Source organism: Propithecus coquereli, unplaced genomic scaffold (assembly GCF_000956105.1).
Source record: "Propithecus coquereli isolate 6110/MARCELLA unplaced genomic scaffold, Pcoq_1.0 Scaffold175, whole genome shotgun sequence".
In the NCBI taxonomy this organism is placed as follows: domain Eukaryota; kingdom Metazoa; phylum Chordata; class Mammalia; order Primates; family Indriidae; genus Propithecus; species Propithecus coquereli.
The window spans coordinates 142,810-157,119 of record NW_012142190.1 but is presented as its reverse complement, the minus strand read 5'-3'; the positions used below and the strand labels follow the sequence as shown (position 1 = coordinate 157,119).

At 34.4% G+C, this 14,310-nt stretch overlaps 1 protein-coding gene across 1 annotated transcript in view; it reads right to left on the bottom strand.

The window, feature by feature from the left end:
• Positions 1 to 1,815: 1,815 nt before the first annotated feature.
• LOC105808494 (PAB-dependent poly(A)-specific ribonuclease subunit PAN3-like) overlaps positions 1,816 to 14,310 on the bottom strand; it is a 53,362-nt gene continuing 40,867 nt past the window's right edge. Inside the window, exons 11-14 of the mRNA XM_012642147.1 lie at positions 12,603 to 12,732; positions 12,066 to 12,130; positions 7,561 to 7,699; positions 1,816 to 4,756 (exon numbers count right to left, since the gene is read on the bottom strand). Of these exons, the coding sequence (XP_012497601.1) occupies positions 4,616 to 4,756; positions 7,561 to 7,699; positions 12,066 to 12,130; positions 12,603 to 12,732 (475 nt within the window). The 3' untranslated portion in view covers positions 1,816 to 4,615. The remainder of the gene's footprint in view (positions 4,757 to 7,560; positions 7,700 to 12,065; positions 12,131 to 12,602; positions 12,733 to 14,310) is intronic.

Genomic DNA, 14,310 nt, shown 5'->3' with positions numbered 1-14,310 from the left:
TTAGAGACTTGGGTTTTACAATCCTCTTTCCTCCCCTTCCCCCTGCCGTTTACACAGAGGGAGATTTTACAGATGTGTCTCTAAATGTGCACTTGCTAAAAGTGGAGGAATCATCTGCTGTTTCAGACCATTCAGAGCACAGGAGACAAAAATGCTTGTTAAAAAAAAAAGCCGTTAAAGCTCCATTTACCTGAGTGTATCAAATGTAATATTGGCCTACCTTTAACAGTATTTTCAATGTTTTCTCTTACGAAATTTAAAGCTAGAAGATCCTCCAAACACACACTCATTCCAGGCAGACTAGTCTCTTTTTTCCCCATGAACTAAGATGGTAATTTTGATTCCCATCAAAATCCACAGATTTCTTTCAATGTCCTTCTACGAGAAAGCCTTCCTGCATTTCTCTTCTCTGAATTCCTAAAAGCACTTCGCCCCGTCCTTCAGCTGGAAATAATCCCTCCTTCCTCTCTACTCTCGCTACCCTTCACCTAAGCCTCAAGCCCCGCATCGCTTTCTATTCCGTCCATTAGTCCCCCCTTATCCATGGGGGATATGATCCAGAACCCCCAGTGGGTGCCTGAACCCATCAACAGTACCAAGCCCTATACACACTGTGTTTTGTCCTATACATACACACCTACGATAAAGTTTAAGTTAGGCACCGTAAGAGAGAAATAATACCTAGTAACAAAATTATACTAAATAAATAATACTAAAAAAAATAAATAATACTAAAAAATTATCCTAAATAATAAAATTAACAAACAACAATTATACTGTAATAAAGGTTATGTGAATGTGGTCTTGGTATGCAGATAGCGAGAGATTCTGGGTCAACTAGGGATCAAAGTGGGTGCTATTGCGGTTCACTCCCCCGCCCTATGGGCTTTCAGAGAGGCTCATGGGAGGTGTGCGTGTGCAGTAAGAGTCAGGTCAAATAACTCCCAACTGTCCATGGTGACGTCTGAGCCATGAGAGAGGCCCCAATCTGGACACTATAAAACAAGACCCAGACCACAACCAAGCTTTTTTCCCCTCTCTCTTCTGCTACCACAATGGATTGGGTCCTCATCTGTGGTGTAGGTATCTGGTTCTGTAAATCTATTATCTTGCTAATCCTATCTTTTTCTGCTCAATAAGCCTCATTTTCATGCTTGCCTTATTTTGGTGTGCCTGGTCATTCTTCAGCCATGAGCGCAACGAGAACTGACATTTCAGACTGCAACCCAGACAGTCGCTCTCCCTGCCCAAAATATCTTAACTGTACTGGACCTCAAGAAACCGAAACCTCAGAAAGCAAAAGCGCAGACAAGGGGGGGGACTACTATACTATATTTAATAAACACTCACTACCCCAGTTCAACAAATGTTAATGTTTTGCCATATTTTCTTTATCTATCCTTATATCCTAAATAATGATTCTGAAGACTCTGGGGGAAAGGATGCCCCTCGCCTATATGAAAATAAGTACTAAATCAAAGACGAGCTATATATTATTCCTTATCCTTTCACATAAGTCGTCTTCTCAACTACATCGTAAGCCATGTATTGTAGTAAAATGTTTGAGTATAACTACACATACTGTAAATACCAAGTCCCCATATCTGCAGTCCTAGTGCCTAACACAGATCCAAGGCCACAGTGGGTAGGCATTTAACAAATATTTGATAAGTTAATTAATAGATCTGCTACCATTTCAACTAAAGACAAAAATTCCTCCAAAATACATAGGAAATATACAATCTTTTAAAACCCAATGAACCATAAGACAAACATCATCTTGTTATATAAACTGGTATAAAAAAGGACACACTAATTTCTGTAATTCTTTATTAAAAATACTGCTGTACACATAGAGACTGAAAACAGGATTAAAGATGAATAACACATATTGGGATCATGACATTAGAACTTAACACATTGGTGGTGCTTTTTAGGGAAGTTGCTGACATCCAAATCACAGAACCAAGGTCAAAAGCAAATACAAAGGTACCCTCAAAAATATTTACAATGAAGTAAATACACTAACAGAATTTAAAATAGGTACAAAAAATTGAAATGATCAACGTTACATGATTTCGAGGGTTGTCCTTTCTGTGCTTTTATCTGTCATAACAGGAAGGTATGGGAAGTTTATAACCTTAATTTGACTATTCTCAGATATTAAAATCTTCCTATGAATTAAAAAGACTTTCAGACAACCTCTTAAGTGGAATTATACTATGGAAAAGAGGGCTCCCCCAAAAAACACCTAAGCAGAACTAAGAGTACTTTTGAAAACCATTCCCAATAAAAACTAAATAAAAAATAAATATAAAACAAAACTAAAAAAAAAATATGTATTACCTGACACCAACTGTTTTCTGGCTGACAATATTTACTCATGAAAACATATCAGCTGTCTATCTTTTATATGCAAATCAAGTCCTGAGGTTAACTAGGGGCTGAAGCAAACTAGCATTTGTGATGCAAACATTCTTGGGTTTGTGATGTAAACTTGCATTGCAGGGAAGTTTGCTGGTCTATACAGAATGAGAAATTCAAGCCCTATTTTAACCCCTGCCCTTCTTTAGCTTTCACAAAACATTGGTCCACAAATTAAATTTTCAAAAAGTTCCCAAGCCCCAAAACTAAAATAGATGATCCCCTTTCATTTTCAAAGAAAACAACATTGGAAAAAATCTCCAGCCCGCTTATAAATTAAGCATTTCATATTTTCTTCTAGAATACAAGTAGTTCTTTTTTGTACAAAAGAATTACAATATGATTTGTCAAAAAACATATAAAAAGACAGCTGCTCTTCCTCGAATACATGAGCTAATGATAAAAGACTTTTGCATGTTAATGTCTCCAAGTTCTTGTTCCTTTTACATAAAAAAGAACATTATGGTGGCAAATGTTAATTACCCTTTGAACATTGTTCTTTTAAAATCCATCCAGATCAAATGCAGTAATTGATTTTCTTTTTAACTCAACAACTGATGTTACCGAATGTGGGTTCAAATATACTTGTTAAAATGTGTAAAGTGTGTCTCTAGTCTTCAAAGCTTTCAGGTGAAGAGAGGTGCTTTTTCTTGATGCAAATCTCAAGGCAGAAAAAATCATTTTAAAGCTTATAAAAAGTGGACAGAGAAATATTAAAAACTTCTCTGAAATATACAAATGTGTATGATTATTAAAACTGAAGACAGTGACATCAGTTGCAAGTGCTTGGGAGTCTGTCCTGACCTTTTTGAGTTTCCACATTTTCTTCATAGTTGCATGGTGAGCACCCAGTGCTAGTAAAACATTCAGTGCTGGGAAAGGAGATACAGTCTTCATTACTGTTTTTTATGAAAGAAAATTCCTATGTATTTGGCAGTCTTCATTATCAAAGTATAGGTATTTCAGTAAATAGAAATTCCATGAATACCCAAGTTTGGCGACAACTGCATGTCCAAATATTAAGAAAGTTAAGAGGAGGAAAACTCCAAACTTTTGAGATGGACTTATTCTGGAATATCCCACAGAGTGAGTTATTATCAAAAGTACTATTACTTTGGGCTAAGCAGTGACTGCAAAGGCACAGCAGATCGTTATCCCTCCAGATTCAGGCTGTAAAACATCAGAAAGCTCTTGATACCAGACCACTGCTGAATTTAGTTCCTCTTCTGAACAGTGTCTCTGTGTTTGTATCCAGTGTAAAGGACCATAATAAAGCTGTGGTTCAAAGAACAGAACTTTATACAAAAAAAAAAAAAAAAAAAATAAGCAAACTGGAAAGAACCTAAAGTAATATACTCCTGAACTTTAGGCCTTTAACACAATTTTGCAATTTTTTTTGTATCAAAAAATTGCATAAATATAAATGTATCTAGCAGGCAAATAACTTTTCTAAAAAAGGCTCTGGTAGAATTTGGAGTGAAGAGAGCTATACGTGCTCCTTCAGTTATTGTTTATCCAACATTTATTCAGAAAGGATTTAAATCAACTAACAGGGGAATTCATATTCAACAATTCACTGATATTTCTCTTTGTGTGTTCTTAAAAACAAAACAAAACACAAATCTCAATCTGAACTAACAGTGGGTGGCATACAGAGCTTGCATACAATACTCTTACAAGAATTATGCACTATACTGCACTTTTATGAGATTATTTACCTGGTCCATTATGTTATTCAGGGCAACCCATCCCCAAAAAAGCAAATTTTGCAACCCTCAATGGCAAAAATGCTGCCCAGCATTGTTTCCCAAAAATGTCCTTGCAATAGTTTCCCTTAATAAGTATACAATGTGGCAAAAGTTCAAAGATCAGAAAAAAGTCTTTAAAAAATTAAAATTAGTGCATATACAAGTGGAAAAAACAAAAGCAGGAACATCATTCACCTGATGGTGCTCCTTAATCTAGAATAAATTCTTCACAGATATAGCCTCCAATGGCAGCCAGAGCTCTTGGATAAGTGAAACATTCTTCCTTTCAAGTAACAGTGTACCTGACTGAAGTGCAAGCAGCTTTGCTCATCTCCTGTTTGTTTCCCAAATGTGAAATGAGATGATGAAACAGTTCAGCTGTAGTGCAATTTGCTATCGGTTAAGTTCCTCAGCCATGTCCTGCGTGTTTTTTTTAGCAAATACTACAACTGACCATTTGCAGCTGCAATCAATTCTTGAAAAGTATTTTCAAAGCAGCGCTTTAAGTCACTGTAAGTCACCACGAGTACACTCTTCTCATCTCTGGAAATCAGACTTATTTTTTCTGGCACACCAGCATCTAGCTGAAACATACATATGCAAAATATGAAGTTCACACTTTGTGGAAAAGAATCTACTTTACTATAGGACATTTGCAATAATGATAAACGAAATATTTAAAAACTGTCATGTTCCCTTTCATATCTTCATAAGTATTTTACATCACTAATCAGTAGGCACACAACTTTCAACTCACGTTTTTCAAACAAACACTGCCCTATATATCTACCTACCCCTCATGCTTAGCATTTGTTTGCATTACATTCCATCCAGCTGGCTTCTGTAACTTAATTATTCCCCCAATAGCTTCCACTTTTTTGTATCATGAATAACACGGTAATGAACATATTCATCTACTAAATTTTTTTTCTTCTTTAGGAAATATTAAGTTTTTTCCTTAGGAGAAATACTTAAAAGTATAAATAATAAAATGTAAAGTAGGAGTGATTTCAAAGCTTAGTAATATAGCCAAATTGTCTTCCAAAGGATGTCAATTAGACACCACTGATTTATGAGTTGTAACAATTTACCAGCAACCCCATATCAAAGGAATGCCTTGCTATTTTAATTTACATTTTTAATTAAGTATTATTATCAAACTTTTTTCATACATTTACTTTTGATATTTCTGCTTGTGTGAATGCTAGTTTATGATTTTTACCCACTTATCTATTGGATTTGGCAGTAATATTTTAGTGAGGTCTTTATAAAGCATAAATACTACTCATTAGTCTATCAAATAACCTGGCTTGTTATAGTTTATTTTTGTTAGTTTTCAACATAGGGTTTTTTTCTTTCCTTCTTTCATTACTTAATACATTAAAATAGATTTAAAACTTACTGAGAGCTCAAACATTCAAATCATCTTACCAGTCAATTTCTGTCACCCTTTCCATCAAAATAAGCTTACGTAAAATCTTAGTTTTTATATAATCAATTTGGCCATTCTCTCCTTTTAATTTATAATACTCTTTTCAAACTTAGACTATTGTCACATTCCAGATTTGGGATAATATTATTTAATACTAGCTATTTTATGATATGAAATAGAATTTTCTTCAAATTTTTAATTATCCTAATATTCATTAAATAATTTATAATACTCTTTTCAAACTTAGACTATTGTCACATTCCAGATTTGGGATAATATTATTTAATACTAGTTATTTTATGATATGAAATAGAATTTTCTTCAAATTTTTAATTATCCTAATATTCATTAAATAATCTTTGCTTAGGAAGAGTGTCTATTATACTCATTGCATCAGATCTATTGCTCAATGCTTATACTAGTTCCACATGTCTTTAGTAACTGGTGCTTTGATAGTACGGACACTATGTTTTAAAATCTGATAGAATTATTCTCCACTCATTGCTCTCAAGAAAAGGTTTGTCCCTTAAGAGAAATAAGGGGAGAATGAATATATAAATCAGACTGGATTAGTTTAATGAAGTTTTCTGCTGTTGTAATGTAGGTTATTGACAATACTCTTTTCTGAAGAGTTGTAAGGAAATTCAAACAAAGCAGTGTTGAAAAACAAACTACAACATTTTCCCTGAAGAGTAATGGCACTATACATTAACAGTTCTAAATCACAGGCTATAGCAGGTATTTTCTCCTTTAGTACTTACAATTTAGGATGGTTTAGACCAAGGGTCAGCAAATGTTTTCTATAAAGGGCCAGACAATAAATGTTTTAGGTTTCAGGGGCCACATACAATCTCTGTCACATATTCTTTATTTATCCCTTGGTTGTTTTACAACCCTTTAAAAATTTAAAACTGGGCCAGGCATGGTGACTCATGCCTGTAATCCCAGCACTTTGGGAGGCTGAAGCAGGAGGATCACTTGAGGCCAGGAGTTTGTGCCTGGGCAATATGGCAAGAACCCGTTCTACAAAAAATTTAAAAATTAGCTGGACATAGTGGCATACGTCTACAGTCCCAGCTACTCAGAAGGCTGAGGCTGCAGGGAGCTGTGATCACACATGCCACTATACTCCAGTACTCCAGCCTGGGCGACAGAGCAAGACCCTCTCTCTTAAGACAGAGGGAAGAAAAAAAAAAGTAAAACTATTCTTATTAAAAGCTTGCAGGCTATACAAAGAGGCCACAGAATGGATTTGGCCCACAGGCCATGGTTTGCCAACTTCTGGTTTAAACAAAAACCTACACAAAGACTAGGATTTACTTCTGGAGAGCAGTTCTAAATTCCATAATTTCAAGTAACTCATAAGGGAAACAAGTTCCTTCTTTCCTCTGTAAGTTTGAACTCTCCCAGCCTTTTCAAAACATAAAGCTTACCTCTTAAATAAATTTATGATATATCACTATCTATTTAATTCATCTAATCACCTAATTCAGAATTCACAAATGCTGAGCCTATGAATGCTACCAATATTATGCTTTTATTACACTTAATTATAACACCTGTAGTTAACATAAATGAATTGATAACTCGCAATACAACTCACAATGACTCAGAAGGGATTCAATTTTTAAAAGATATTTAAACATAAAATTACTTTTCTGTTTTTACCACGCATTGTCTTACAACATGTAAATAAAATACAGCATAACAGTATAAAGGGGAGAAAGCAGTCATTTTGTGACACTTATAATAAAAAGATCTGCAATAAAAATTTTGAAATTATTCATGCAGGTGTTAAAAAAATCCTCCTACTCTAGAAAAATGTTATTAATAAAATGCTTTACAAACTACAGCAAGAGTACATCTTGATTCCTTAAGTCTCCTAGTATTTGCAGAAGATGCAACTCTACCAACTGTAGGTAGCATTATAAGCTTAACAATCCAGATACAAATTACCTTGTTAAGACAAGAAATGATATGACTGAGGTCAATCCAAGGAGCACCTGCTTCTGTCACCTGATGAAAAAGATGATCCCTAAACAGTTTTAACAGATAACGGTCTCCAGTCTCTGACCAAGTAGGATCCTTCTGAAACCTGGAGGAAGTTAATATTTACCTCAGTAACTCATGCTATATGCTACATGGCCATATGTTTATTTTTCACACTCAAAATTAGTCTCATTTTATTTTTTCCTGATAAACAAGCAATTAGCGTTTTTTTGGTATAATATTAAAAAATAATCTCACAGAACATGAAAGTATATGAATTCTAGTTTTTAATTCTCAATTCTCTGGGGAAAATCTCTTATGCATTTCCTACTTTATATTACCTCCTTATTTCAGCCCCTACCATTAGTAAAATGGAGAAGAAAGAAAAAAATGTTTCTACATATCTTTAAACCAAGGTTATAAGAGAATATTCTTTTCCTCCTCCCATCCTGTAGGTGACAACAGAGGGGGATGGTCAGACATGTCATTCACTTCACTAATGGGCATAAAATAGAATGTTTAGGAAACAAAAAGGAAGTAGATTTTGGTTTCCTACCATTGCATCTGAAAGTAAGCTGTAGAGAATTGGAGAACCACATGACCACTGTTAGTTTTCAGTGACCTTAGGAACATTTAGTCTAATAGGGAAACAGATGTTATTTGAATAATCAAAGAAAGTTGTAATTGCATATTTACATAATGCTATTAAAAGAAAGGGATATTATATGGAACAGAAACAAGAATTCATCTGAGAGGACAAGGAAGGTTTTCCAGAGGAAGTAGTGGCTGCTCTTCCCAGAGGAAGGATGCTCCTTAGTCAGAGGGATCCATATTTGCAAAGGACAGCATGGAGCACTGAAGAAGCCTAAGATAGGTCAGTATGTCTGGATGGCGTTAGGAGACAAAAAAGAAAAGAAAAAGAGCAAATACAAGGGAAGAGGGGGAGGAGGAGGGAAAAGAGGGAGACAGAAGACAAGGAGGAAGAGTGAAAGAGGCAAGGGGGGAGTGAGAGAAGGCAAAGGGGGAGTGAGAGAAGGCAAGGGGCGAGGAGAAACTAAAAGGGAAGAAAAGGCAGATCTGAAGCAAGGATGACAAGTAGGTAGGGACCAGACTATGTGGCCTCAGATCATGTTTAAAAAACTGCACCTTGTCTCTAAGAACCGGGGGAGAAGCTCACCATATGGTTTTAACACAATCCTACTTGTGTTCTGCAAAGGTCACTCCTGGGACTTCCAATTAAAATGCAAATTAAACACACCCATTTATCTCTCCTCTCTTTCAAAAGCCCACCAAATTGACAATGAATGTCTAAAAAGGGTATAAACACAGGCAGGGACAAAGGGATCAGAAGAAGCAACAATAGTGAACAAGAGATATTCAGGAAAAGTCTGGAAGGCAGAAAGCACATAGGTAAGCTGAGACACTGAAGCCATCAAGGACTACCAAAGGTGCAGGTGTGGACTGAGATGAAAACAGCAAAACTGAGAAAAGGTTCCATAAACAGCAGATAGATGACCCATCTCTCAACCCTGACCTCTGACTGGCAGAAGTCTGGAGGTTCACTCTCTAGAAAGGGTGGATCGGAGAGGCGGTGGTGGGTGAGACACTATTCAACAAATGCCTTTCCCCTGCTTGGCTCCCAAACCTTGGCTGTCAGGCTTATACCACAGGCAATAGGTTGGAAGATTCTTTTCAGGGGATGCTGATATGACCAAGAGAAATGATGACATTCAGAGTCTACCAAAAACAAAAATCATATATAACTTTATCACACAGAAAGGCTGAACACCCTACAGTCTCTACCCCCACATGGAGCTTCTCATTAGCTTTTTAGGAACTCATTCTTAATATGAATTGACAGCCAAAGATCAGAAATCTTTTGAAAAGGGAATAAAACAACAAAACAAACTCTTGTTTCCTATGAGATACTGCAGTGAACAGAACAAAACTTAAAACTAAAAAAAGAAAAAGAGGGGGAAAAAACCCACAACCAACCACCACCAAAAGAATCTATACCTGACAGCCTCAGAGAAACAAGAATACAAGAAACAAGTATAAAACAAACATTCAGAGAACAGAAAAGTTCTTGGAAATTAAAAACATGATATCAGAATTTTAAAAATTCAAATAAGGATTAGAAAAAACTTTAATTTTAGAAAAATAAAGTTGAGATAAGTGCCCAGAAAGTAGAACAAAAAGGTAAGAGACAGAAAATAGGTGAAGAGAATATTAGAAAATCAACTGCAAAGACCTGACATCTGAGCAATGTATTCCAGAAAAACAAGTTATTAAAGAAACAATGAAGAAAATTTTCCAGAACTGAAGAACTTAAGTTTCTAAGATGAAAAGGGCTCATCTGTTGATTCATCATTGTGAATCAAAAACCCACAACAAGGCATATACACACAGCCTTATGAATTTCTGAACATCAGTGAAAAAGAAAAGACTCTAAAAGCTTGGGAAAGGGGAAGGATTTGTTAAGGAAATGGCTTTGAATCTGTCTGGAAGTTAACAGACAATGGAACAATGCTTCAAACTCTGAACAAAACTATCACTACTATTATTTACCTATTTACTGGAAGTACCAGCTAACATAATCACTCAAGAGAAATTAAAAGTATAGAAACTGGAAAGGAGGAAATATAACTATCACTATTTGTAGATGACGTGACTAAATATGTGGGAAATCCAAGAGAATCTATTAAAAAACTATCCAAACAATATAGTATCAGAGAACAAAATTTACAGAAATCAAGAATTTTCATGTATACCAATAACAAGCAGTAAGAAAGAAGACAAAATGGGTGGGGGGGAACACTGCATTTATAATAGCAACTGGACAAAATACCTAAGAATAAACTCAGTATAACTATATAAAGAACAACTTAAATACTGCTGAAGAGTACAAAAGTAGACATCAACAAATAGAATGACATACCGTGATCTTCGTTAAGATGATTCAACATCTAAAAAATACTTCCTAAATTTACCGAAAAACATAACATGTTATCTTCCCTATTAAAAAAACCATCAGGTCTATTGATTTTCTTTTCTTTTTTTTTTTTAGCTAAACAAGCTGATTCTAGAATTTATACAAAGTTTTAGGAAAACAACAAAACAACACACAATGAAATAGAAAGAAGAAAGAACACACACTATTAGATTTTAAAACTTCAATCATCAAAATATTATGGAAGAGATGTGGCTTCAAATCAGTGGGGAAAAGCTATATTATTCAATACATAGCCTTTGGAGTACTAGGTAGTTTTCTGGGGGGAAAAAGCTGGATTTATACCTTACATCCTATATAATTTCTAAGTATGTAAAAATTTTTAATGCGAAAAAGTGAAACCACAAATGTTCTAGGAAAAACCATGAGATAATTCTTTCATAATCTTAGAGAAGAGGCCTTTCTAACTATAACTCAAATCCAGAAGCATAAAAGAAGTCTGATCAATTAGACCACATATGTAAATGTCTGCATGGGAAAAAATATGAACAGAGTCAAAAAAAATGACCAGCTTAAAAAAGTTAAGCAGTAGAATGTGTGTGAGTGGGTGAGTGTGTGTGTGTGTGTATGTGTTGTGTACGTGTTGAGGAAAGGGGATGAGTCATTAGCTGAATTAAATATTTAAAAACAAATCAAGAAATAGTACTATATACATATGCTTTAAAGAGGTAAATACCAGAAGAAACAGCTAAAAGAGTTTTCAAAAAATGATTCAACATATATTATAGTCTCTTCATTTAGAAAAATTATTAGGGAAAATTCAAATTGAGTCTTTTAACTCTGAAGAAAGTCAAGTGGACTTGAACTTCAGGGTCAAAAAAAATCCCTCAAGCAGTGATATTTACCTATTACTTACCTCTATTAACAGATGAAACATTCTTGAAATGTAACTTTTGTTATAGTCGTAATAGCTGCACTTCTGTTCTACCACCTGTCTTTGAGTTATGTAGTAGAAATATCAACTCTGCTTATCAAGATATGATTAACTTATAAATGAGATGGAACTAAATGACAAATAGTGTAAAATGGTGATGCCTTTCCAATGTCACCTATATGACAGCTATAAAAAATGCATTTTAATAGAAGAGGCACGCAACAATTAGAGATTTCTGAAGTCTCTAAACTGACCAAGGTAAACTAATTTGAAACTTTTTTTTCAAAAAAGATAGGGAAGAGGTAGTATTAGTCATAAAATGTTCTCTTGTGTGCACACCACAACAGAAATTTCTAACAGTATATTTTCTGTATGTGCATATGTGTATAAAATTCATAAAAACAACCACATGTAGGATGTGGTTAAAAAACAGCACCCTAATGGCAAACATAATCTTAAGGTCATCTCACATGAGAATTTTTCTCTTTATCCAAATATAACCAACCAGTAAGAATAAGGTACAGTCATTCTCATTATGCAAAATAGTGCCCTTAATTGAAAACATTGTAAAATACTGTAGATCCTTACTCTGGCCTCTCATTGATTGTTCCCAATTTTGCTAGAAGCCTAAACAGTCTTCCATTTTGAACCTCCTATAAAACATTTTAAAAAGAGAGAGAATGTTAATATTCCAGAATAACTAAATATAAAAGCCAAAATATACAAAAACTGGTATCCTGCACCAATATTACCTTTAAACATATATACCCTAACATCTCCACCTTTTGGTTCTACTTTTAAACACACTAAGTTCATTTGATTTAATAATAGTACTCAAGGAGATTATGGAACTGACCACTTTTAGGAATTGTTAAAGTAACTTACATAAAAATCAAGATTTTGTGAAATGACTGTAGCAAAGCCATGAATGAAAGAAAAGAACAAAGGGACCAGAGAACATAGGAATTAAAATACTAAACATTCAGTTTGGACAAAAATATCTGCAATCTTAGCAAACTGTGCACTACATGCAGTATAGTGATTACTATATTTTATATCTATTTATACACACAGATGCAGGTGTATTTATACACACAGATACATTCTATTAACTACACTTTTTACCTTTGCAAGGTCTTCCTCTATGACATCATTTCTCATTTGAGCAGCATCCAATTGAGTATAAAATCGAGCACCAATCATGGGCATGATGTCATTTACACTTCGCATCCTGTTTTGATCAGTCAACAAATACCTAACCAAAATAAAAGAGGAATCACTTGAATGTCCCACATGCAATTTAAAAAACAACATAACCTACAAACCCATAGCTGTTGCTGTTGCAATCATCTTAATGTACACAATTTTGAAAATGTTTTTTCATGCAAGTCATTTTTATGCTTAAATATTATATTAATTTTCTCTGGAAAATTTTAAGAGCCAATGGAACAACTGTAAACATGTCTCTTCTCTACATTTTTACTATTACGGAAATGAGAAAGCAGAGTAGGGTTACACTTACCCATTTCCATTCTCAAACCCTTCTTTACAATGGCTCTAGATGAAAAGCTTGTTGCAAACTTTTTGAGAGGAGTAAAAGACGGTTGTGAGGTGGGGAGCTTTTCCTGTTGCTCTTCAAAGACAATTTGTCAAACTAAAACTGGGTCTACAATTTTGCTAAACTGAATGAGCCCAGTTTTTTAGGGAACTGTGTTCTGCAACTTTCTCTACCAGCTGTCGTTATATATTCATTTCTGAGAAATCTTCATGCATTAACACAAATCAGAAGAGACCAGTTCAATTTCTATCACTATAATGAAGGCAGAAAATAGTATATACTTCAAGGGCTACCTGTTAGAATACAAAGATTCTCTATCTTCTATTACTGTTTATTCTATAGGTAAGCCATTCTTTGACTTTCATGAGAAAGCAGCCTTCTATTCCTTCACTCTTTTGCTTGTAATTCTCTTATTTTCTTCATAGATCTTATCATCATCTGAAAATATTTCATTTGTTTCTATGTTTATTAACTCTTTCTCTCCATTAGGGTATAAGCTCCAGAAGACGGGAATTTTGTTCATCTTGTTCAAAGTATCCTCAGCATTTGCCATATATTAATAGTAGGCTTTCTTTTGTTGAATAAATGAATAGTTATACTTATGTGAATAATCTATGTCTTAGCTATTCATTTGTAATTAATGGACTTATTTACATCTAGCTAACCATATTTAAAGTTATTATAAGCTATGTGACTTTGGCAAGTTATTTTACCTCCCTTGAATTCAGTTCTGTCATCTCTAAAATGGTGCTAATAATAGTACCTAATTTATAGGCTTATTAGGAGAATTAAATGAATTAATTCACATCAAGCAGTTCATAAGTGCCTGATACATGGTTTATTCCTCCATAAATTTTAGTTTGTGTTTATTAAAGTATGACTTTTTTGTTTATTCATTTTTTATTAAGTAAAATTTCAAATATTTATGAAATTACAGAGAATAGTAATATTACGAATCCCCATGTATCATCACCCAGTTTCAATAATTATTAACATATGGCCAATTTGTTATGTTTATATCCTCTACTCCCACTTTTTTAGAAAGGATAATTTAGAGATTATAACCTGAGATTATTTGAGACGTCCTAGGCGTTTGCAAACTAAGACTAGGAATCACTGCTGTGATCACATATAAAACAAATATTTTTATTTAAAAGATAAATCATCTTGTTTATTAATAGGATCCAGACAATCACTGGCTTCCAGCGCTCTGTCACAAGCAGGACATTTACGCCAGTGTAACAAAGATCAGGTGGGCAGCCCCATCCTCCATCC